The sequence below is a fragment of the Mytilus edulis genome, chromosome 2 (genome assembly GCF_963676685.1).
Source record: "Mytilus edulis chromosome 2, xbMytEdul2.2, whole genome shotgun sequence".
NCBI lineage: Eukaryota > Metazoa > Mollusca > Bivalvia > Mytilida > Mytilidae > Mytilus > Mytilus edulis.
The window spans coordinates 20,621,950-20,649,144 of NC_092345.1; the positions used below are offsets into that span (position 1 = coordinate 20,621,950).

The 27,195-nt window shown below is 31.5% G+C and overlaps 1 protein-coding gene across 1 annotated transcript in view; it reads left to right on the forward strand.

Annotated features, from left to right (window-relative positions):
- Positions 1-214: 214 nt before the first annotated feature.
- The window catches only part of LOC139511682 (secretin receptor-like), a 79,743-nt gene continuing 52,762 nt past the window's right edge, over positions 215-27,195 (forward strand). Inside the window, exon 1 of the mRNA XM_071298699.1 lies at positions 215-578. Coding sequence (XP_071154800.1) covers positions 552-578 — 27 coding nt within the window. The 5' untranslated portion in view covers positions 215-551. The remainder of the gene's footprint in view (positions 579-27,195) is intronic.

The window sequence follows — 27,195 nt, forward strand, 5'->3', positions numbered from 1 at the left end:
ATTTATAAGATTAATCCGACTGTTTTAAAACATAGCATCTATCAAACTGAATGTTTTAACACATAGGCAATTTGTATTAATTGAGAAATATGGAGAAACAATAGTGCATTGGTTATAAATGATAACGGTCACTTCAGACAAACATGCAGATTATTTTTAATTGCAATAACTCTAATGGTCTGATTGTATCTCAAGAATTATAAGTATGCTAAATACGTCTGACCATTAACTTGTTATGAAACAGACGTCGGAAAATTGTCTATAACCACTATCAGAATGTAAGTGATGTATCTGCGATAATGATCAAGCGCTTCATTGGTAATGTCGAAGTCACGTGGCATTGATTATCTAAAATTCAAAACAAGTACGGAAGTTGAAATGATAAGTTGTTGTATTTCCCGGAGATTTATGATTAATATTTGATTTTAGATGAACTAAGATTTTTAAAACAGAGGACAAATATAGGAAATACTTTATTTAGTCAAATGGTAGTGCTAGCAATTTATTATTGGTAAACTCAAGGTTTTGTTTTACTATCACCAAAAAGAAAGATGATGACTGGAAACACAAACTTTACGGTAAGATTTGTATATGCCCTTAATTTTGTAAATATTTTTTTAAAGAGTTTTCTTATATAACATGTCGTATTAATGCAAACAGTTGATATACACGAAAACGTTTAAAAAAATTCGACCATCCTGTTGTTCTTTGTTGTTGGGTGTCTGCTTACGTTGAGGAATCCAGTGTTGTTGGTTTGGATGGCCTGTTTATTAAGAAGGGTTGACAGGAAAATTTTAGTAAATGAACAATTTGCTCCGATGCGTGTTACTTTTTATTTTTGTACACATTTCTACATGTTCATGTTTCGAATTTAACCATTTAACAAAAGTTGATTTACAAACGAAGTATAATGAAATAATATGGGTACAAAAGTTCAAGAACTATCGTGAAAGATGCCAATGAGACGTTCAATTTTGGCGCTTATTTTTTTTATATAACTAACTTGGATATATCTCTATATATACTATATACTAGCTTTAATGTTGTAAAATGCATACGTTATGGAAATTTGAAGAAAATAAAACCTAATGAAGATTTCACTAATAAAAACAACGACAAAATTATAATAGCACCAAATTTTTCTTGGTACTTAATTATAAACCTTTTGAAAAGTTACATGATGGCCAACAGTGTAAATTTATCGAGTGTATATTTAAGATGTTAACGTATTCAACATACAAGAGATACAATATGTGTTCTTGCTTTATGATTGCAGCATATCAGGAAACATATAATTAATAACCATCTGGTATGCAATACGAAATAAATTGTATATCAGCAATAAATCGCCCCTTTTCCCAAACCCAATCGCGCAGAAACAAAACAAGACCATTAACAAGTGAACATCTAGTAATTTAGTCTTCAATAAACGGCAAGTGCTCACATAATATGCTAAGGTATAAATCGTAAAATGTCTATATGATTAATACATAGCTTTAATAGAAGTGCCAAACAAAAATCTGACATCAACCCACCCAATAAAGAACGAACAAGGAGGAAACAAATGGCATATCCGTTTTTGTTCCTCCGCATACACTATATTTGTTAATTGGGTGTTAATTCATCTTTTTTGAGAGTTATCAACCTTCTCCTTTTCACTCCGATCTGTGAATTAAGAGGCAATGAAGTGAAAACAAACAAAAATTAAATTTCAGTTTAGAATACCATAATACAACTGTATTAAATCCTACCCATAACATATCGTAGCAACAAAAAAAATAATAATTACTTGAAATTAATCCAAACAGTTATATTCTTCGGCCTTTCAATGCAAAATTTGATAATGAGTTCCTTAACGATAATCATCGGATGCTTGTTTCTGTAAAAATGCGTTCTGTCTTTAATTATAGAAATATATGTTATAAATAAAAACAATAACATATACATCGTATTTACCCAAATGAAATTGAGACAAAAGAACAACCTTTCAAAATTGAATGAAATTTTATTGCATCATATAAAGGCTTTGACACGATGTCGGGTATACTTGTGTCCCATTTTTTCCTATATCTTGATACATTTTTTTCGAGCATTATGAACATAAAAACAACGTATTTTGTGTTACCCCGTTTCTTGTATATACAGAATATTATAACTAGAGGCTCTTAAGAGCCTGGGTCGCTCACCTATGTGCATACATGTATTAAACAAAGGACACAGATGGATTCATGACAAAATTGTGTTTTGATGATGGTGTGTTTGTAGATCTTAATTTACTGAACATTCTTACTACCTACAATTTTCTCTATCTATAATAAACTTGGCCCTCAAGTGACAGAGGAAAATATTTTGTAAAAATTAACAAAAAATTACCAAATTAATGAAAATAGTTAAAAATTGATTCTAAAGGGCAATACGTCTTTAAGAGGTCAACTGACCATTTTGGTCATGTTGACTTATATTATTTGTAGATCTTTGTTGAATATTATTGCTGTTTACAGTTTATCTCTATCTATAAAAGAATTCAAGGTAATAACCAGAAACGAAAAAAATTCTTTAAAAATTACCAATTAGGGGGGGGGGGGGGGGGGGCAGCAACCCAACAACCCGTTGTCCAATTCATCTGAAAATTTCAGGGCAGATAAATATTGACTTTATAAACAATTTAACCCCTTGTCAGATTTGCTCTAAATGCTTTGGTTCAGAGTTATAAGCCAAAATCTACATTTTACCCCTATGTTCTATTTTTAGCCATGGCGGCCATCTTGGTTGGTTGGCTGGGTCACCGCACATATATTTTAAACAAGATACCCTAATAATGATTGTGGCTAAGTTTGGTTAAATTTGGCCCTGTAGTTTCAGAGGAGAAGATATTTGTAAAAGTTAACGACGACGACGGACGCCGGACGCCAAGTAATGAGAAAAGCTCACTTTTCGGCCTTTTCTATATATATAGACTAATCTTTGTTAATGTTTTTTTTTTTTTATTATTGTTGAAGGCCTTATGGTGAGCTATAATAACTGTTTAAATCCTCATAATTTGGACATTGTTGGATTGTTTTGGGATTTTCAATCATACTTTATGTACGTTAACAATGTGTGCTTGCCATTTCCCTTTGTTTTACACGAGGGAACGTTTATTTTCCTTTTACCGTTATGAGGAAACTTGTATTGTCGTTTGATCTTCACGAGGACTCTCGTGTTTTTGTTTAACATTCTCGAGGAAACTTGTATTTCCGTGAATAGTTTCACTGGAAAAAAGATGGCTTGAAGACACAAGAGTTATTTTTTTCTTTTTTGTTTACATAAATTTTTAGCCATGGCCTTTGAAAATGTTAATGGATTGTTTATTTCACATTGATTTTTGTAGAATTCTTGTAATCTAAAAGTAAAAGAGATCCCATAATTTAACAAACATGCTTATTTCACATGCCACTTCAAGTTATAAAGATTTTGTGTATTTATCTAAAACAAAAAGACTGAATATCTTAAAGGGACATTCAAAACAGAATTGAGAGAAAATGACATCGCAATGCCAAAATGAAAGACGGCAGAAAGGCAAACCAGGTCAAAAAAATACTATTTAGAAAACTAACGACGGACTGCACAAACATCACCAAAGACTGAAGTTGATTTCAGTGGGTCGGAATGGTAAGCTGATCCTACTCCATGCGTGGAGCAATCATAAAGCAAATACTTAAATAATAAAAAGAATAAAAGAACATGTGTTTGATAGCCGTTTTTATACTTTAACTATATTACTTATTGACGTCAAGAATTGAATGGGAAATAGGGATGCAAACTTATATAAATGCTTGGAAGTTTGGATGAATCTGTAGAAATTTTATTGCTATTTTTACGGTGATGTTGTTGATAGAGCTAATACAGTTAGATATAATCATTGTTTACTTATTAATCCTCTGAATAAAAGAGTTCCGAAATGTTACCAAATAAACTCTGTAGTAAGCTCTTTGAATATCATTTTACATCCTAGCGATACATAAATGTTGACATTGCGCAAGGTCGCACTTTTTCAGAATTTGTCTGTCGTCTGAAACACTAAATCTTTTAAATGTGAATTTGTTGAAATTGTTATCTTGAAGAACATGGCATATTTATTTATTAATTTGATTTTGCTTTGAAATGCATGTACTCTCAAATCGAGACCTTTTATATAGATAAAAGAAATGGTATGAGTGCCAATGAGACAAATCCCAATCCAAGTCACAATTTGTTAAGGTAAACAATTATAGGTCAAGTTACGGTCTTCAACATGGAGCCTTGGCTCACACCGAACAACAAGTTATACAGAGCCCCAACAATGACAAGTGTAAAACCATTCAAAAGTGTGTGTGTCTGTTTGTAAAGGTTTTTGATTGCTTAATGTCGATCTGATAAATGAAGCCTTTCCAACTGATTTTTATTGATTGTTCTTATTTTGTACTGTTACACGACTGTCCCAGGTTTGGGGAGGATTGAGCGCTCACAAAAAAGTTAAACCCGACACATTCGTATATTTATATTATGAGAAAAGTAAGCGCTCATACACATGTTTTTGCTATATTCTTTTGAATTGTCTCGAGTCAGAAGCGTGTAATTTAATGATATTCGCTGGTTGATATCCGTCTTTTTTTGTTTTTGTTTGTTTAGTATTAATCAAGCCTAGATTTTCTGTTATAAATTGTGTCACATTTTGTTTTGTCGGGCATTTTGAAACTTACTTGACCAATGATGTTCGTTCCTTATTGAAAGATGTCCGATAGGTTTTTGAGCCTGGTCTTGTGGTTTTAATAGTTATGTAGTAATTTGTAGTAACTATCATAGGCCATCATACCACTTCCCGTGTTTTTAATGTTGGACGTCTGTTAAACTGCCATGAAAAACCCATTGATATAGACTGTCTGTCTACGTCATTAGCACGGGTGTTCGAGCTCTTTTGTAATCGCTTTAGAAAACCAAAGAGGTGACTTTCAGAAATCGGAAGAAGCCTTAAGACGGACATGTTGTAGCTTTTGTTTGTTATATCAAGATCAATTTAACGTTTTGCATTGACGGGTAGTCTAGAAAATCTTATATAAAGAGCCTTTGTTTTATTAGTTTTATACTTGACATAAACATGAGTAGATCTTGTATGATTTCTAAAGAGACAACTATACATCACAGATGAAATGACAAAGCCTTCAAATATGAAAATATGGAGAGAAAAAAGCAAAACGATAGTCAATATAAAACTGTATAAAATGCACCGATAGAGCAACATGTGAAATAATTCAAACGAGAAAACCGAAGGCCTGATTTCTATGTTTCAACAATAAACGAACCAGGTGTGACAGCCATTTGAAATACAAACATATTAAATCTGGTTCGGGGTCAGCTATTTGCGAAATCATACCATTATATTGTGTGCGTGGTAAATCAAGTTAATTATACGACATGCAATGGATTATTTTTTCTTTCACTTTGACTAATGTCTCAGAAAGTACATAAATAAAATACAGAATATTTCATATACCAATGTATTACATTCTCAGTGTTACATTAAAGTTCTTTCGTCTATTGTCAAAAATAATTCGGTCTGCAAGCATTGAAAAAAGACAATTACAAAAATAGTTATAACCATTTCAAACAAATCAAGATAACAATCCTTATAAAACAAGTAATTACAAAAAAAGTCATTTTCAACAAGTAAACCATTAAAAAGATGAAACTCGAGTGTTAAATAAACTGTCTCCTTATAAAGAACAGAAGTGATCAAACGACAAATAACTGTGTTGCCATAAATCGGATTCTTAAATATATATAGCGTAATGTCGTAATGTTACATAAAACATTATTTTAGCTTTGACTGTTGATCGCAATTTTTAAAGATGCCTACAAACACAACGTACATTTAGAATGGCACATATTTAGACAAATAGCTGTTCATTGATAGCGTTAAAACTATAGATGACTACGTATGCAATGGTCTTGCTGAATAATGTTTAAACTTGCCTCAAAAAGAAAGTCAGCAGAAAATGAAATTAATAACTTAGTTATGGCGAATCTCCTCTGTATTTTTTATTTTTTATTCAAAGATTTTTTATTTGTCTCGAGGTCGGAAAGTGGATAGACTATTCGTAGAGTTAAAACAATATCCTCCGAGATTAATTTCGTGATACAGTTGCACGATTGTCTCACAAATACCAAATTTCGTGCGATAATCGCACAACATTGATTGTCCGTCGTACGACAGTGGTACGTTCGTCGTGTAACATATTTTCGTTGTATTTAGAAAAATACAATGCGATGGGCATGAATGTTTGAGAAAAAACATACCGACTACCGTTTAAACAGGATGGCTAATTCATCAGAACAACTATGCTTGACCCTGCTGAATAGGCGCTTTGACGGATTACAGCAAGAGCAAAATATGGTCCCTGTTAGCGTTGGTTCAAGCCCGTGAACAGTATAGGAACCAGTGGAATGCCCGACATTGGTGGGTTAGGCCATGGATTGAACGGCTCCTGATGTTGGGCAGTATAGTACACTGATGTAAGAGTTGGAGCGGGACTGTTCCCGTTATTTCGTTGGATTTATGCGGATGGAGCCTGGCATGTTTCAAGAGCTTTTGTTGACAGTCGCATCACAGTGGAACGACAGTAACACGCGTATCCATTGACATAAAAACCTGAAAAATAGCTCCAAACAACTCATGATTGTCGTACGATTATCGCACGACTGTCGTAAGACTGTCACTTGACCGACTTGCGACAAACCCACAACAGTACAATTACAATTCTTTTTTTCTGTCTTGTACCCATCGTGGAACCATCGTGGACATGTCGTAGCTGATCTGACCACTCGAAAGATTTTTTGACATTTTGCACGACAGCGCCACGACAACTATTTTATAGATCTTCCACGACAAAAAAATCGTACGATCTGTTGTGACCGGGGCTTTACACGGACATGCAATTTTGACAAAGAGCGGACCGGTCTTACTTCATATTTCGCGTGCTTAGCGATGAAGTAGCAAACGCCAATTTCAAAGTCTTTTTGGTTTGACCTGGGCGAGGTTCGAACACAAGACGTCTGCAGGCGATCAAGAGACCACCGAGGCGGCTAAGTTGCAGTCTGTTTACCTATTTCATTACAGAAAAAGGCTTTATATAAAATGTAGCAAATGCATTTGCAATCAGGTGTTTCAAAATATATTCGATTAAATAGGAAAACTTCTGTGAGATAAGCGTGTGTTGAAGTTTAGCGTAGAAACTGAACTGAAAGGACCATTAACCGCACGTTATCTATCTCAAACTTCTTAAGATTTTTTTACACTTCAATTCCATCATTTTTATAGATCTTAATTATATGAATTACAAAATTTAGCAAACGTACTTTAACTGTAGTCTGAGAATTAGTGTAAAGGACAAGAAAGTTTATTCTAGAAAAAAAATACTAGAAGCCAAGATGAAACGATATTTTACGGGGTTTGGGGATTTTTAGAAAATACATATATCTTGTAAAAAGTTTTTTTAAACCTTTTTGATGATTTTGACTCACAAGTCTGGTGTCTATGTGGTTAAAGAGAAAGTTCTGGTACAGTTGATGTTTGATTTTCATTTTGTTACCAACTTTTAATTGAATTAGAAGGAAAAACAATAACTGCACTTCTCCATGATTTATATATTATCAGTCAAATACTTTTCCAGTGTTGAGCATGTTTTTATACTGCAATAATTCAAAATAACACAATCGTTCATCTTTAATTGTTTTAGCTCCTAAATAATGCAGGTATCAGGTGCCATGTCTGACAGATAAAGATTTTTTTTTTGGTTAAGAGATTTGAAATCTTTTCCCCAAAATAAAATATTATCAAGTTTTAACGGTTAAAAAAGTTTAATGTACTATTAAGTATATTTATATCAATGAAACAGCTCGAAGATGCCAAAGTAAAATTATTATATCATTAAAATCTTGATTTTGTGAAGCAATATTTTTAAGTAAAAAAAAGAAGATTAGGGTAGTTTTTGTTTTTGTATACTTACTGCTGTGATTAGAATTCATGATAAATATTCCGGTTTGTTGTAATGGCTTCGTGCTGCTTTGAGCATACGAACAAACGTAATAGAATTGGAATCTTTTATGTTTTAATATACTTAAGGAAATCACTGTCTAAATGAGTAATGAATCAACTGCGAAGTTATTATCCATAACATAATATTATAGAGATATAGGAGAGACTGCTGAGATAAAACAAAGAAATGCATCAATAGTAAAAGCTTTACTTATCTCTTCAAATGGAAAGATTTGGAAATGAGATTATAATCTAAGCTGGCCTGAACGTGTAGACTTTTTAAATAATTTACATTAACTAATCTTAATTCGGATTATCTGAAATATATATGAAGAATAGCTTATAGCTTATCTGAAGTATCAGATGTTGACAATATAACGCAAGCATTAAACCATACTTGATACATCCATTGAAAGCCAGAACGTCGACCTTATGTAGTTGCATTTTTTATGAAACACTCTTTGAGTCTCATTTGCATTGTTCGTTTACTGTATCATAAAGATGATCTTCATATATCGAAATCTTTGTTGAGAGGAGTATTTCTGATAGACTGCTTTTTATAAACATCGGGTTGAAAATATTACGCTTTGCTTTATCGTGAGAACAAGCTTTCCGATTTGTTTTGCTTGATCATGAGAACAGGCTTTCCGATTTGTTTTGCATTATCGAGCCTGGGTACAGTTGTAGGTAATTCCCTAATGAACATCTAAGCAATAATATCATGCTTTAAAAATAAAAATCCAATGTATCAGCTTTTCTTCAACATCGAACTCAAAATTACCATACAAAAGTACATATAGAATCAATTGAACGATTTATGTATGCTTGATACATTTTCTTTTCAATTTGAACCGTCTATATTAAAGTATTATATTAAATTTCTTTCATATTGCTTTCATAGTCGATTTCAAAAATAAAATAGCAGAACAACCAAATCGTTAAATGTTTTATGAACTAAAGCTCGAAAGAACATACAAATTAGACTTTTACGATTGAGCTTTTTAAAAAAATCAAAATCATAATACTTCATTTCATCTTTTCATTTTTTTTACTCAATAATTAATGTTGCGTTCCCTTCTCATATTTTGAAGTGCTGTTGTCTTGACAATTAATTAAGTTGTGTTATGTAATAAGAAGATAAATTTGTATTGATTTCTTGTGCCTTGAAGTTTGACCTTAGTACAGTTGTTATTTTTAGTAGCCTTTGAATTGTTTTATTCTTCAGTTTTGGGAGATACTAATTTTATTCCACATCGAGATGGAATCGAATTATTTCCGAAAATATTATGTATTCTTTTTAAATTTGCTCACTTAGTGCCAACAACAAGCAAAATCAAAGGTAATTGGTAATAATGCATTACTTTACTAAAATTTTACCACTAGGATATTGTCAAAGGCGACAGAAAAAGGAAAATACCCTTTTTGAGGAAAAACACATGCGGTAAGAGAGTTTTCCATCTGCAAAGGTATTTTCAAGTAAAATGCACCGTATCATTTAGCCTGTTTTGTTTATTACTTACTGACACGGCAAATATGAGGAATTATAGTTCTGGTGCTTCATTTAAGAATTAAATGCTTCTTTTAATAATTGAATTAGAGTGTAAATGCATTTACATTTTGTATATATTGCGGAAGCGGTACATTTTTAAACTGTGCGCCCGATCAACGCTTTTACAGGCATACAACATTATAATGAGAAGCATTTAATTCTTTCAATTACATTTTTATGCTACAACCTTGAAATTAACTGTAATAAATTACTATCTCTAGGATTATTGTTTTGCTTGGTAAGTAGATGACAATTGTTTCATGTGGAAAAGGATTACAAGGAACTCTCAATTTAAAAAAAAAGTGTTGTGGGCGTGTTTGATTTGATAAAGAAGTAGATTCTACAAAGTCAACAGAGAGAATTAGGATGGATAATTGAAAGGATTTCAAAATATTTTCCAATTTATAAAGATAGATCGTTACCAGAACGATAGAAATATTACTGTTTACACTGATAATTAACAATGGTTGATAAGATTACGCACTTGATTTTTACAACAGGTTCGCTTTGCAAGACTCAGACGAAAGATTAACTTAATCCGGAAAATTAACCGACTTTTTGCCGGGACTGTCCGTGACTGTTCTCAGTTGTTAAGTACACAGCATGTGGCAGACATAAGACTTTTTCTGCAGTCTTTGCTTGAAAAAAGCTTAATTGACTAGGATTGTCAGTTTTCCTATCATAGGTCGGTGGTTTTCTCTGGGCACCCTGCTTCCTCCATCCTTAAAAACTGACTGTCAAGAAATAGTCCAAAAGTGGAGCTTAAAAGTGGCATTAAAACACCACCATTCCTGTTTGCAAAACAATAGATGTTTTTGTAATTATAATTATAACGGTCAGTTGGTAATTAAGTCATCAAACACCTGTGTTTTATTATTTTGTGTACAGTTTTTTAAACATAGATCAAATTTAAGAAAAATGAAAGATACCAAAGGGAACATTCAAACTCAAAATTCGAAAATGACCACACATGAAAAAAGAGGGAAAAAGACCAAAGGAAAACAACAGTAAACAAAACACAATATACAAAACGATAGACTGGACATCATGAACCGGTGGTGACCTCAAGTGCTCCGAAAGGGTGAGCGAATCCCCTCGTGTTTCTCGTGTAAGTCCAATCCCGGAGATGAGTCTTATTCGATAGGTCACATTCGGGAGAAAAGGGACGGGGTCGTGGTTACAACAATTGGATCATAACCATCGTCTTTTGCGAAACTGATATTCCGTAAGGGTCAATCATCTCGTGATGGTGTCCGTAAAAATTACGAAGAGATGATTTGAACTTCAACACTTGGAACTTCTGGGTTAATAGCCTCATTGTGAAAAGCAACCCCTATCACGGAAATCATATTAAGAAATTCATGCCCTGGAATATCGTATCAACTGAGAGATATATATTTCATACAGGCGCTGCTGAAAAAATGAAAAGTTCACAATTTGGAAGCTAAGAAATTCTATCTTGTTGGGAATTTTTGATTTATCCGACCCTCATACTGTCTTTTTTAGATGTATAAGTCAAGATATTAGTTTCCACCATACCGGCTAATATTTTGTCCTGCATACTTTAGCTTTTCTAGATTGACTTTTATAAGAATGTATGTCGGACTTCATACTTATTTACACGTTTCTTACCTATTGCAGTGTTTAAATATAATTATTAGTCAAGCTCCCCTTTTTAAATCAAGCAATCTATTGACAAGTGCGTATTGCTTTCATGAATTTAGTACAGGTTGTCAGTTTAGACCCACGTTGGTTATGGTGGTTAATTTCCTCAATTTTTTATGTTTTTGCAAACCAATTTTGATTTTCTTCATTATTTTTATGAAATTGATGTATAAAATTTAACAAGAGATTCAAAGGCCGATAACAGCGTATGTTTGAAGATTTAAGTACGAGGTTTTTTTTTCCCTCATAAAATACATTCTTTGATATCGGTATCATTTTACTTGTGCCTGTTTTTTTTTTTTTTTTTTTTTTTTTTTTTTTTTTTTTTTTTTTTTTTTTTTTTTATAAAAATATATCGATTTTATTTAGTTCAGTGCATTTCTTAACTGATTGAAGCGACAGGCTTTCCTACCATGGGGTTTTTGTTGTTCTACCGATTGGGAGATAATAAAAGAAGGAGGTTAGGGTCCTTAAAAAATAGAATATGGGTTTATTAATTTATTTTTTGTCTGTTAAGTGTTTCACAGCTTACTTAGATTTTCAGATTGGTAATATAGAATAAAGTAAAATAACAAAAATACAGATCTCAAAGGAAAATTCCAAATGGAAATTCCCTTACCAAATTATAGTATAAGTAGCTCAAACACATTGCACGAATGGAAAACAACTTTCCTATTCCTGACTAAGTAAGGTATTCCTTTATGTAAATAATGGTCGATTAATCCTGGTCTTATAGCTAACACAACCTCTTACTTGTATGACAGTCCCATATAACATACGCAACTATTATCAGCACCCGCAGTGCGCATGCGCTAAATTTGATCGCAATCGATATCGATAAATTTACTATAGATTATTAAAGGAAATATTGAATTTTGGTTAGCTGACAGTAAACAAAAATAAATATCCTTTTCATTGGCATCACATTAGAAAATACATTTTCTTAGCTTTCTAATGACATATTTTATAATTGAATCGGGATAGCAGAAGTTACGGCCATTTTCATTTTTAAAAAAGTGGTTCATTCCCTATCACTTCATACAATTCAAAATCAAAAACGTTTGCAAAGGAGTTTTCATATATGATTACATCTTTCACTATTTTTAGAAATAAATTCATTGGCATAAATATATATTCTTTGCTTTATAATCTTTCCAATGATATATATTTGATATTTTAGAAAATTTAATGAATCGGGGCCTTTTTTATCCAAAACTGGAGTTATTGTCATTGTTTGAAGATTGCGAGAAAAATTCTAAGTCCATGGAAATATTATATTGATATAGTACTTCCATGGTCCTACCTAGTAAATCGCTCGATCACAAGTCACAAAACAAAGTTTAATCTATTTGCACATAAAATATTTATACATTTAATACAATGTTTTATATCATGAATTTAAAAATTCGGTTAATAAAGTAAAATAAGTGTAACTTTTAATTTAAAAGATTTTTTTGTCCAGCCGACAGTTTTCTTTATTTTTGATAATATAAAATCTTTCACTACTACATTAACTCAGACTTTTGGATGTTTTTCGTGAAGCGTATTAAAAAAATTGAAATCCCATCTGAAAATATTTTTTTTTTTGCAATTTTCTTAAATATCTTTTGAAAAGTTTTTTTAAAAATAATTAGGCGGCCGTAACTAAACAATTTTGATACTTAAACATGCTCATCTGATTTACATAGAAGTAATAGATACATATTTTATATATATTATTTTCATGTTCTAAAAAGACCAATTAGTTTTGATGAAACAGGAAAAGTGTCGTTATCTTAAATTTTTCAGATGCAGTAACACTTTCAGAAGATCTTTTGTAGTAGATGGATTTGGAGTGAAATCTTAAACGTCAAATTTTCTTTCATCAATTTTATACCTTTTCACTGCTTTTGATTGGCAATATGAATCGCTGTACTATCTTACATGTACATGTGATGTATACTAGTCTATTGCTTGTTTGGTGTACATTCTCCTTTTATCATTTTAACTGTTACTGAGAAAAATAAATCGCATAGAACAAAATAAAATTAATTTTAATTTGTCTCTCTCCTTTCAGAAGTTTCTATCGGGAAATATATTTAATTTTGTACTTGAACATTTATGTAAAATTTGTATTAAAAAGGAAACTTATTTTAATTATTGTTCTGTTAAGGTAAAGTTTACGGAGAGCTGTCTCATTGGAACTCATACCAACTCATCCCCGGAAATCTTCTTGCATTTATATTGTACATGTATTTGCAGAATTTTTTATCGAATGAATGAGATAGTTGGAATCGTTAAAATTTATTATTATACATGCAAACAGATGCCTGCGACCCCTGTAGTTTCGATTAGCATGTTTTCTAAAGATATCCGCGTGAAGTTCACAAATTTCATCATTCATTTGATCACCTGTTGTGAATTTCAGATAACACTGTCAAGTTCAGTCAAATCCGTGGATTAAACTTTCCTATACATATCAGTAATATTATTTTCCGGGTAAGGTATTCCGCCCCCCCCCCTTTTTATATATTACACTCGGAACATTATTGTAAACACTTTTTCTGTGGGACTTTCTTTACGGTTTTAGGAAAATTTGAGAATATCAGTATATAAATTCATTAGTATGTGCTTCGATTGGCTTATATCTATATAAAAAAAAAGTAATCTAAGACTATATCATTATTGTAAGTGAGAGACCTTTCCATCCATCAACGAACATGTGAAGCGTGTATAAATATTGTTGAAACTGAGAAATATGTATTGATATAGTGTCCATTCTAAGATCACCTACAAACAAACTTTGTCACTTCGGAACATCCAAACTTTAAAAAAACAATCCAATTTGAAAAATTGTCTATTGTTTTATAGGTAGCCAGTGAATGTTATAGAAGTGCCAAAATCTGCAATCTTATTTTATATAGAAGACGCTGCTTTTCAAATCGTTAAACAGTTTGTCTTAACTGAAGACATTTTTAAAGAAATTTGAAAATTTAGCTGTACATTTATACTTATTCATTATTAATACGACATTTGTCTTTTTTTCACATAGCAAAATTAAAGCTATTTAAAAGACAATACGTTTATGTACTGTAGCGTGTTTTCCATTGTGATTTATAAACAAACTGCATCGTCGCGGGCAAAAGTACTATTAAACTGCATCGTCGCGGGCAAACGTACTATTAAGCATTTAGTGTTGAAGGTCAATTTTTCTCTCAGAAATCATGGCTGAAAAGTTAGAGTAAATATTGATAAACAAACAATTCTGGAAGGTAACTGAAAATAAGAGTAAAATCAGAGACTGAATTTATTCTTTTAATAAAAAAGCAAAATGTTGCAATGAGTTTGTGTTTGTGTATGTATATTCCAATTCTACGCTGTCTCATATTCGGGTTTACGTCGAAAGATATATATATATGTTTGGTAATCATGATCTCATATTTGTCCTTTTTCGACTTTTTATTTTGTATGCATGGTTTGATATTCGGTAAAATCGAATTGTATATCTTTCGGGAAATAAAGTCAGTTTATAATCTTTATACAACTCGTATTCATGCCGCGGAACCTAGCATGCTACAGTGTCATATATTTATAATATTGTTTACTTAGGGTAGTCAAATTATTTACGAGTGTCAACATTGCCTTTACAAACTCAGCATGTTGTCTTGATAAGATATCACACACAGAAAAGACTGATCAGACGGATAAGAAATCAAAATCATGCGCGATAACTCGTACTGGCTTACACTGAGGACAATAGTTGGCCATGATTCCGTTTTAATGATAACTATATGAGAGCAAAACAAACAGACATACACAAATACATAAATGTTAAAAATTTCAAAAAAGGTACAGCAGTTAACATTATCTTCATTATTGATTTCTTTTGCTGACTCGATGACCCTATATATATCACGTTTACTTTTATTAAGATTTATCTACTGGTATAAAAAAAAATCCGTGTTACTCTCAAGAATGTTTGCATCGCTTTGTAACATAATCTATCCTCTTAATAAATTGCCTTACAAATTACAAATTTAACTGTCAGTATTAATTCATAATATGTGTAACTATAATTGTAGTATCATAACATTTCGGTACAATAAAACGTTATTAAGTGCAGTTTCTTTTCAAATTATTTTCAGTTTTACAACATGTTGCAAATAATAATTATTGATAAACCATGCTTTTGTCATGAATTCAAAGCCATGCTGGGACAGAGGATGGTACTTTGCTTGTTTCTGCACAGAAACCTTTTCATTTTTCTGTAATTTTTCATTAACTTCCTTTATGTCAAGCTTCGGTTATCATAATTGTTGAGTTCGTTTTCATGCAGAGCTTATGAATGATATATAAAATTTAAATTTCGTCTGTTAATTTATCTCTCTTAAGATAAAGTAACATACAAGTAGATTTAAGCAGGTTTTTTTTATATTTATATAACACCTCACAAACAAAGGTAAGAAAGATTCTTCCTCACAGTATTAAAATAAACTCATCTATTTGCATTGTCTTCGGTTTTATACTGCATTTTGGGATTCAAAACTCCCTTACGCCAAGAGGTTTACTTTCATGGTTATCCAATGTGACAAAAGACTACTTTTCGGCTCCTGTACACGTTTCGGAGATTTTATTAAATCCAGATTATAATCAAATTTCTTTTAACTGTAAATGCAGCGATAAAAACATTGTATATGTATCATTCTGTTTTGTTGTTTTACTCTTATGGATGATGTGTTCCCCTCGTTTAAGTTTGTATCCCGGATTGGCTTTCTCTCGATCGATTTATGAGTTTTGAAAAGCGGTATACTACTGTTGTCTTTGTTCATATTTGGGATTAATTTCGATATTTTTAAATATGGGTTATGAAGGGATAGCAGCTGGTAATTTCAAGTATCAAGTTTCTTCGACATATATGCATCTTAAAACCAAAATGTACTCACACAATTTGTTCAAATCTGTCAATTTCTTTCAAAATAATGTTTAAAGGATGTTTTATTTTAATGAAAAAAAAATGAATGTTTTAACATAGTAAACTAATCCTTTATATTAGTTCTAAACACAGGCCTTTGTATGAAAGGTAAGCGTGATATTCAAATGTTCTAAGCTAATTGGTTATGTGTAACAGGCGTTGGTTCTCTTATAAACAATACAAATGTCTCAATCAGTCAATGCCAAATTGAAACCCATTCAACTATATCATGACAAGATAGAGTTATAATAATGTATTATCTTAACTTTCAAAGCACTAAAGGCTCTCTATCTGTTTTATAAAACACACGTTCAGGCCATGAAAATTATACAACATTTTGTTATCACCGTTAAATGTTAAGTTCTGTTTTACTTTATACGTCACATGATTTGAAAAGTTTATGTGCGTATTTTCAATACTATACCGTAAATTTGAATGGAGCACTGAAGAATAGCTATAGAAGTTCGAAGATAAAAAAAGTAAAAATATTTATAGACATTTTTTTATAAGGCGTAACGGTGAGTTCATGAATATAAAAAAAAAGATGTGGTATGATTGCCAATGAGACAACTGTCCACAAGAGACCAAAATGACACAGACATTAACAACTATAGGTCACCGTACGGGCTTCAACAATGAGCAAAGCCCATACCGCATAGTCAGCTATAAAAGGCCCCGATATGACAATGTAAAACAATTCAAACGAGAAAACAAACGGCCTTATTTAAATAAAAAAAATGAACGAAAAACTAATATGTAACACAAAAACAAACGACAACCACTGAATTATAGGCTCCTGACTTTGGACAGGCACATACATAAATAATGTGGCGGGGTTAAACATGTTGGCTGGATCCCAACCCTCCTCTAACATGGGACAGTAGTATAACTACAACATAAGAACGCAAAAATCTTGCATCCTAGACTAAAATATCAATCCGTATAAGTTCACTATGTCGAAAATCAGTCAAATCCAAATTGAAACACACTCAACTGTAACATGACAAGATAGCGTTATAGTGTATTATCCTAACTTTTATTGCGCTGAATGTTTTTTCTTATAAATCCTGTTATAAAAACTGTTGTTAGACCATAACAAAGCATGAACAAAATATCGAACTCCAATTAGACATATTCAAAAGGGGGGAATCCTTAAACACCAACAAAATCAAACATTAGACTGTATAAACTAACGGAACGAAAGGAAAACAAGTGTCATATTCATGCGTTATTCAGACATTTTCAGTAGAAAATTGTAGGTTAATCCTGATTTTATCGCTAGCTTAACATCCCACTTGTATAACAGTTGCTTATCATTCCGTTATATTGAGAGTTATACAACTTTACGAGCATCATAAAGATTTAAAAAATACATTAAAGTCATTTTGATTAGAACTAAAATAAATTAAGTTCGAAGATATATAAAAATCTTAAGTAAGATCATAACATTGAAATAGATATAAACGAATATGACAATTAACTTCATATACAATAACGCACTTTTGTCTAATAAAGGGAACAGTAATATACTGCTGTTCAAAAGTCATAAATCGATTGAGAGAAAACAAATTCGGGTTACAAACTAAAACTGAGGTAAACACACCAGAAACGAACTATAAGATAACAACTCCCATTTTCCCGACTTGGTACAGGACATTTTAAGAAAAAAATGGTGGGTAAAAGACTCTAAACAGTTTGAAAATTAATATCAAAGAATAGTATAACTGTGATATTTCCTGTTTTTAATTAAATTCCTAGGCTATATATATAATGTCTGATGTTTTATAGACTTTGTCATTGTTTTATACCGATACTGATCTTTTTAGTGTTCAAAGATATAACGGAGAAAGTAAAAATTATTTTATTAGATCACACTTTTCTACATTTCTAACGATGCTAACTATATAATTATACCTAACACTTGATATCTGATAAATTCTACTCATTCATCTTTTTATACAACAGGTGCCAAAACCCACTACAAATTTTATTTCAATTTGATATTGTATCGAAGTATTTACAAATTAGCCTAATTTACAGACTTCTTACGAATATATATCTGCCATTAAGTGCTAGTCCTTCTACGCAGGAATTCTTAAAAATGAGATTGGGGTTGTAAATGAAATAAAGTTACATGAAAGTAAAGTATAGTAAATGACGCTTTTAAAAAAAGGCTAGACAAATATACGCAACTGCAGATCCACCTTAGAATTTAAAACAAACGGGTTTATCAGATTTTTGTGGGATGCATCATTTCTCGCCAATTCAAGAGTCTTTGTCCCCAAAGTATCTTCCTGAGTCCTTATATAAACAACGCAACTATAAGAATGTAAAAAGTAAAATCACAAAATACTGAACTCCGAGGAAAATTCAAAAAGGAAAGTCCCTCCCTAATCAAATGACAAAATCAAAAGCTCATATACATCAAACGAATGGGTATTTGTCATATCTATCATATTCCTGACTTGGAACAGGCATTTACCTATGTAGAGAATGATGGATTAAACCTGATTTCACAGCTAGCTAAAACTCTCACTAGTATGACAATTGTATAAAATTCCATTATGTTGACAAGAATGTGTGAACAAAACAAACAGACAGGGTGTCTTGTGAGCTTGACAATAATATGCAAAGAGTTTACAAATTATATTTTTACGAAATGAAAGTATGTACCTATACATGCATTTAATAGGTACTTATAATTTGTACGGTTTCTCGTTAATTCATGATTTAGAGAAACATACGCATTCGTATCATATTGGGTTTGCAATCTTAAACATTATGGCAACATATATGATTATATTGTACCTACTGTAAGCAAGAACAGGTGTAAATCTGAACCCTCTGTTTGCTTTATTTGAAAGAGATAAAATTATATTACAAAATTCTATTCAATGACGTGTGCGTTGATGTCTTTTTTCACTTGGTATCATATGTTTTTTCTGCAATTATTTTCTTTAATACAACAGCAGGTGTAAAACATGTAGAACTTTTCTTATAATTCTTTTCATTTAAAAGCTGTTATTTAATAATATATTGAATTATTTAACTCATTTGTTGTCTGTATATATAAATTTATATCGTGCAACATCGTCCGTTAAATCGTAGTTTTAAATTATAGTAAAATTGACGCAAAACACGTGTCCGAGTTGACCAGATATAACTTCCAGTATATACGCAGTGGCCACAATGAGAATGCTTGTTATTTAAAGAGCAGAAGCTGCTTATCTTTTCTAGTGACTGTGATTCTCCATTAAATTACTAGGGTTTTAATTCAGGGTTCTTACTCTTCTTTAGACAATCAACATATCATTTAACCACCGAAAAACTACATTTGACCAACTTGCTTTCCTTCAGTGATTCGTGAACATGTTTTGCCAGTGGATTCGATAGTCCCATTATTTAATTAGTGAGTGTTTTATAATTTGTCATCGGTCATAACTAAGATCAGGACTGACAATTTAACTTAAGATTTCTACACGTCCATTGATGAATTAGTACTACGATTGTTGTTTTATGCATATCAGCCATGTTTTCCTACGAACCACATGAGTTGTGCATGCATATCTTCTTGATAAACAGTTATACAATCACTGATATAATCTTGAATCATCAGTGGAAATCAGGTATTTTTTTCAAGGGACCTGCATTCCTAAATTGTGCATGTAATATGTATTAACACATCAGTGTTAATAAGACGCATTTATCATTCAGTTGTCGATATTATTCGACTACACACGTGCACATTGGTATCGAAGATATATATCACAAAAGATATTATTGCAACATTTTACTACAGTTTGCATCGAAGGAAGCACAGAAGAGTCGTTAGTATACTGGTATATACACATGTTGCAGATTGATGGTTTTTTATATGGTTTTGAATCTTTTTTAATTTCTTATTGTGAATTCGTTTAAACTGATTAATTTATTTTGAATTCAAGGCTTTGATGAGTTAAGCCTTTTCAACTGATTTATATAGTTCGTTCCCATGTTGTACTGTTTTACCACTGTCCCAGATTAGAAGGAGGGTTGAGATCCCGCTAACATGTTTAACCCCGCCACATTACGTTTGTGCCTGTAAATCAGTGGTTGTCGTTTGTTAATGTGTTACATATATCTTTTTCGTTCATTTTTTTTTACATAAATAAGTCCGTTAGTTTTCTCGTTTGAATTGTTTTACATTGTCATTTCGGTGACCTAATATTGTTAATTTCTGTGTCATTTTGGTCTATTGTGGAGATTTGTCTCAATGGCAATCATACCACATATTCTTTTTTATGTTTGTTTGGGTAAAGCAATTGCTAAAATAGTAGCTATAACGGAAAATTTTCAAAGAGGTTATCAACGCCATTGAAATCAAATAACATTTCATTGTCAGCATCATATATAATACCTTTTTGATTATAAATATATAATATTGTTGTGGTGTCGCCTGCCTTGTATTCAAAGTGCTATATTTATGGAATTTAGTCTTATATAACAAAAATCATTCAGTCATGGTATGTCTGTCAGTTAATATCCAGACTTTTCCACTGCAGTAAATTCGTTACCTTTCAGCCAATTATCTTGGAACCATATCAGTAGTTATTACGACAATTCAGAATGCTGTTGATATGTACAGGTATTTAACAACCACACAAAATGTTCTAAATACGTGTTGTTTAAACATAGACTAAACAAAACGTAATTTTTTGAAAGAGAATCACAAACGTTGAAGACCTGATACGATTGAATCAGACTAAATAAATAACCAAACATTTACAAAAGCTATACATTAGTTAGGTAAATAGCCGAATTTTGAATTAATTGTGCAGTATTTTTTTACTTGTAAATAAAACAATGTATATGCCATTACCAACGTACTGAGCTATACTTGTTTTAGTCTTGTAATAATTTTTTTTCGCACATTAAATTAAATATGGTAATTTCATCTAATGTAACAGTCTACAGTGTTTTTGAAAGTTGAGTTGTTACATGTAAACATTGTCTTTCTTAAACAATTGCCTTCAAAATAAAACTAGAATATTATCCAACTCAAAAGTAAGAGATTTAAAACAATACTGAGGACAAGTATAGATATAAAATAATTATAAAAATAAACAACAAATGTTCATTTATAAAACCAGAACAATGAGATCAAAAACAAAATAACAAATATATCGAACTCCAAGGTTAATAAAAAAAAATGGAGGTCCACACAAACTGATAAAACCAAACGTTACCAACCAACAGAACGAACAAATGTTGTATTTCTGACTGGGTACATGGTTAACGTAGGCTAAGGCACTTATTTTATTTTATGTGAAACGGAATTCCTTAGAATTTGATATGTATAGCATAACTGTCAAGTATCTTCTTCCTTGTAAAAAAGATCACAAAACTAAACTTAAGTTTTGCTAATGGATACGAATAAAGATAATAGAATAATGTTACAGTGATAATTGACAATTTACTTGACAGGAACACCATATAATTACATCCACGAAGCTAAAAGCTTCAAAGAAGTTTCCTATATGGCTTCCTGTAGTCCTTGCTTGCCACTGATACATTAGTGGTATATATGTTTAAAAAGGCTATTGCTACACGGTGAACTATATATACCCATTAGGGGATTGTTTTACTATGTTAGATAACGTACTTGTTGCAATTATTATGACATAAAACAGAGATGTCTCAGACATTGTCTTTAGAGCCAAGGTGCTCTTTGAAATCACTTTAATGAATGTGACCGATAATATAAGATAAGTTGGATTTATTACAAAAATTTATTTACTTATTATTTTGTCTTTAATATTTGAGTTATTTAGTGTTTTTAATGAGGACTACGTATCTTGCGAACTTAATAATGCTTTGATGAAGTAATATCCACTTGATAAGTCATTGTTTGTGAATAAAAGCTAGATATACTTCATTGATTAGTTAAAATGTATTGACCGAGGACGAAAGTTCGAAATGCAATAAGAAAAAATAGAAGTTAAGCTAGCTTTAAAATCAGGTTACATCCATCACTATTTACAAAAGGAAATGCCTGTACCACGTCAGGCATCTGACAGTGGTTTTCCATTCGTTTAATGTGTTTGAGCGTTTGATTGTGCCATTTATTTAGGAATTTTCCGTTATGAATTTTCCTTAGAGTTTGTTGTTTTTTTATTTGACTTTATCCTCCGTTCTTAATATAATAACAATTTCCTTACAGCAAAATTACAATACTCAAATGTTTTCTTGACAAATTCAGGGTGATAAATTACTTACAGTGTCATAATAAAATAATAGTTCTCCGAGAAAGCTGTTGCTTAAGCACTAACAGTAGTTCGCTGCGCGTGTTGGTCGTCAATTAAACGTCAAATGTAATTATACAATTAATTAAGCTTCCTCTTTCAATACGGAATTAAATAAACAAGCGATTATCCAGGAAAGAGCACGCTTTAAAGTCTTAAAATAATGTAAATGAACGAAGTGGAAATAATCGATTTTAATCAAAATGCATTTTTTGTATGTTATAAATGCTGTATTGATGCAAGATTAAACCAATCTTAATTAACAGATTACAAACTATTTGACACCAGAAGTAGTGTATTTTTAGAAAGACCATTTAAGTACATTAATAAAACTAAATTAAATAGATATGTGTTTGTACCCTTTACATATGTCCTATAAATCGACTTTTCTGTTTTCAAATTGACTGGACAAACCTATTAAAGGTCACTTCATCTGGAATCATCATGAGTATTATGTGATTATGCAATACCATCTTATAAGTGCACATCTCCTCTAGGTTGGTTTAACCTATTACTAAAAACGACCGATTAAACCTGATCGGTTAGGATTTATTCTTTACTCAAGATTAATGGAGCATAAAGCCAAGCTTTACGGAGCATAAATAATAACGCATTCATTTAGTGCAATCATCATTTGTGACAAATTCAATTATTAAAGATAGAAGAGGGACACCACATTTTGTGCTGACAAGTTTGTTTTCTTCTCTCATATAAACACCAATAAAACCGTTCATATGAGAATAATGGCTTTCAAGATTTTTTTTTTAATAGCAACGTTCATGTTCAAAAGTTTAAAAAATAATGAGACAAAGTCGTACCGTGGATATACCATTCTGTAATACCATGGTACAACGTTGATTCTCTACTAAAACCAATGCGTTCATTTATATTGATGAAAAAGGTTAAAATCAGATTGGCGAAAGCTAATTGAGTCACCCTCTTTAAATGAAGTCATTACTTACTTACTTACATACTTCTTACAGGGTAATATTATATCACATAATTCAAGGTAGCAAGAGATTGGCGATCTCGCAATTTATATATATTTTGATATTTTTATGTTGTATGTCTTTTAAAAAGTACAAGTGTACAACTAAAGAAATCCCACAAAAATTAGTAAAAAAAAATAACGAACAAATAAATAATGTGCTTTTAAGGTGCACATACAAATAAAACACAATTTAATCCAATTGTTTACATGCAATGTATTTCCATTGATGAAATTGTATTCACGATTTTCGACTATAACAGTCAAAAGATTAGTGTTTTTAGATAACTGGATGAAAATAACTAAACGCATCAAAGATACCAGTCTTAAAATGTCCCCTGATACTTACATATTTTTGTAAACATTTATTGTATTTGAAGTTATAATTTACTAGTAATTAGTTTACTAAATCTTAATTTACATCTGATGTTTAAGCATCAACATGAAATCATTATGTCATGATTTTTCAAAACATTTGATAAGTTGGCACAAGAAGTAAAACTACACGAGGAGGATCTGATCGTTTTCAAAGATAACGTAGAGACAATCTATCAACTTTGCATCAACTTTGAATCAATCAAAACAGAATTGATTATTATAACGCAGTAAACACAGTTATGTGAAATCTAATAATTGTGTTCATGTATCTGATGTAGATCTAATGCATCTGAAAACTAATTTACAATTTTACAACATGCGAACAGAACTAGAGGAGAGGCGAAAGATACCAAAGGGATAGTGAAACTGATAATTGATGTCAAACGTTAAAATCCATTGCAAAATACGACTAAAATACTAAGACCAGTATAAAACAAACACTAAAGAAAACATGAATAATGGGGTTTGGGGATCTCTTCCCACCATGCGAGTTCACACTCAGTCAAATTGTCACATTTTTGGAATAGAATAAGAACGGTAAATTTTTAGGTTAGACGTCTATTTCATTTCACAGATTTACGACATCAAACAAATGTCGCAAAGGCGGCTACGTTTGAAAGTGTTAATAAAAACTTAAAAATCATTATCCATTTCTTTAAGTACGATAAATTGGCAGCTTGTCTAGAACAAAAATAAAAATCATTTAAAAAATGCCTCAACAAATATAAATGAAATGGTTAAAAAGTAATTTTGAAGATAATAGATATTTATTTGAGAGAATTAACTTTGACGTTCAATCCTGTTGTTCATTACAGCTATCATGTTTCAAATTATTTGTAAATAAAAAAACATATTCGCAATATCTGTAATATGCCAAGTGATGCTAATTAAAGTTTAGCGGAAAAGAAGTAATTTATTTCTGTTTAAATTGAGATAATCATCCAAACTATTGTAATCTAAAAGGAGTTTTCTTGAAAATTAACTATTAATTGATATATGGAATCTTATGCTCGCACCTGTTTCAGAGGAAGTTAATATGAAATGGTAATTTTCTGATCCGTACTTAATTTGTGCAAATTTTCCTGGTTTGATTTTATGATTTGACAGTTACACACTGATTGGCATGGCTGTATCGCTCATTATATTTATCGTTATTTTACTGTTTTTATAGGTTCGTGTGCACTTAATCTAAATGAATAAAACGTTTTAAAGAGATGTATTTTGCTTTCATATTCTGTAATTGTTACTTAATTCATATATGTGAAAAAGTTAAGAGTTGCAAATGAAATACCATTCTACTAAGGACCAAATGACGTTAGCAACTTGCTTACTTCATACAGAAATTACTGGAAGGATGACAAGAAGCTCCCTTTAAGTTCACTTTCCGCTAAATAGATGATGTCCATCACTAGATCAATTAATTTTTGAAAGTTTGTTCATGTGGAACGCATTTATCACATCAAATTTGATATACAGGACACCACAAATACAGTTTAGATAGCTTCACGTCTAAACATAAACCTGGAATTACTCAATTAGGATCGACTGAGTGCGAAAATAAGTGGATGACAAAAGAGATGGTTTCAGGTTTCAAATTGAGAACCTTCCATTTTACATTGGTAACCATGAGGATTTCGTTATAGGATAAATTAAGATTTGTCACTAACATATGTACAACCAACCACCATATATCCCCAACCCCACAACACGTGAGTGCTAGGACATCGGGAAGTCTGGTAATTATTGCGGAGGAAGCCACTCGGAGAGAACCTATGGGCAACTCTGCGGGAACAGAAAAACCAAAGAGAATAACTGAAGATTGATCTCCTGGTCAAAGTCATGATCCACTTCGATCAACTTCGGTACAAGATGTGTGTGGGAGGGTGAAAATCACCCTTCTTATTTGTTGAAAATTCCAACGCCTGATTCAGAATTTAATTCGGGACATTTGGCACTGTAGCCAAAGTTCGTATGTCCTTTGTTTCTTGGCTTATCACTGCACTGCTTTGATTTTGTATATTTTGTATTTTCTAAATTCCTTCAATATACATATTATATTCACCATCCAGTGGAGATGATTAAATAATTTTATGTTAATCTCTTAAAAGATGTGTTTTTAAAGACCATTCAAGATGTAAACCAAACGGCGTAATATCGCGGAAAGGCATTCAAAAAAGAAACAAAGCAGTTATTTGAATTGAATTTTTTTTTGGACTTTTAATTTTTTTCATTGAGGTCACTGATGATTTTTTGGAGACGAAAAGCGCGTCTGGCTAACAAAATCATAAGCCTGGTTTATTTATGAGTTTTTTTAATATTCATTCCAGCAAAAAAGGAAAACAAAATCTTCACTTTTGATAAATATTTAAAAAAAGTTATACGCTTAATAAAGATGAAAACGAACGATTCTATCCGATTAAACACTTACTAGAATCAACAATATGAATCAAGGCTATTGGTTTACTATCTATTAGGTAACAGTAGAATGTCAATTATATTTGTTTTTGTCATTTACGCGGTAAAATTTCTTTAAATATTTAGAGAGCGACCTGAGGAAAACGAGTTAAAATAAAAGCATCATGCAAAATGAATATTATGAAAAAATCAATACATTTTAAAAGTATGTTCAATTTCATTGTGCGTTGTATCACGGTGGGTATGGTTGTCCTGCGAGAGAACGTACTGTGCTGGTGATTTGGTCCTGTCAGGTGCTGGTGGGTCCTGATTCTGTGCTGGTGGGTTTGTTTACATTGTATCAGAACGGCAATAAAACGACTGTTTTGTTGCTTAATTTTTCTCTGATGCGTCATAAGTACTATGCAAAGTATATTACAACAATATTATATTGCAAAAGTCGTACAAGTTCGTTAAACGGAATTGTCCTGACGCTGTGCTGGTGATAAGAAAAACGGTCCTGGTACTGTGCTCCAATGTCCTGGTTCTGTGCCTTTATATTTTAGTTAAAAGAAGCATATATTCAAGATCATTTTGATGCTGCATTGTTATTGACTAATTAACTGTTGTCTGCTTTCTTGAAATTGACATTGTTGTGAATCTGTTTACTGTTATTATGAGAGAAAAAATACACCTATTTTTTTTAATATTTTTTTTAGATTAACTGTAATTTTATTTATTGGCCTGTTGATGGAACCCTTCTTGTCCCTTTTAAGATAAGAAAATATGTTAACGATTTTCGGGATTACGATCATTTTGCAAGATTACCAAAATACGTTGTAATTTATACAATACTTATATAATGCAGATGATGTGGTATGTTTGTTGTCAATGGAAAAATTTCCGTAAGAAACCAAAGAAAGTATGTGTTAACAA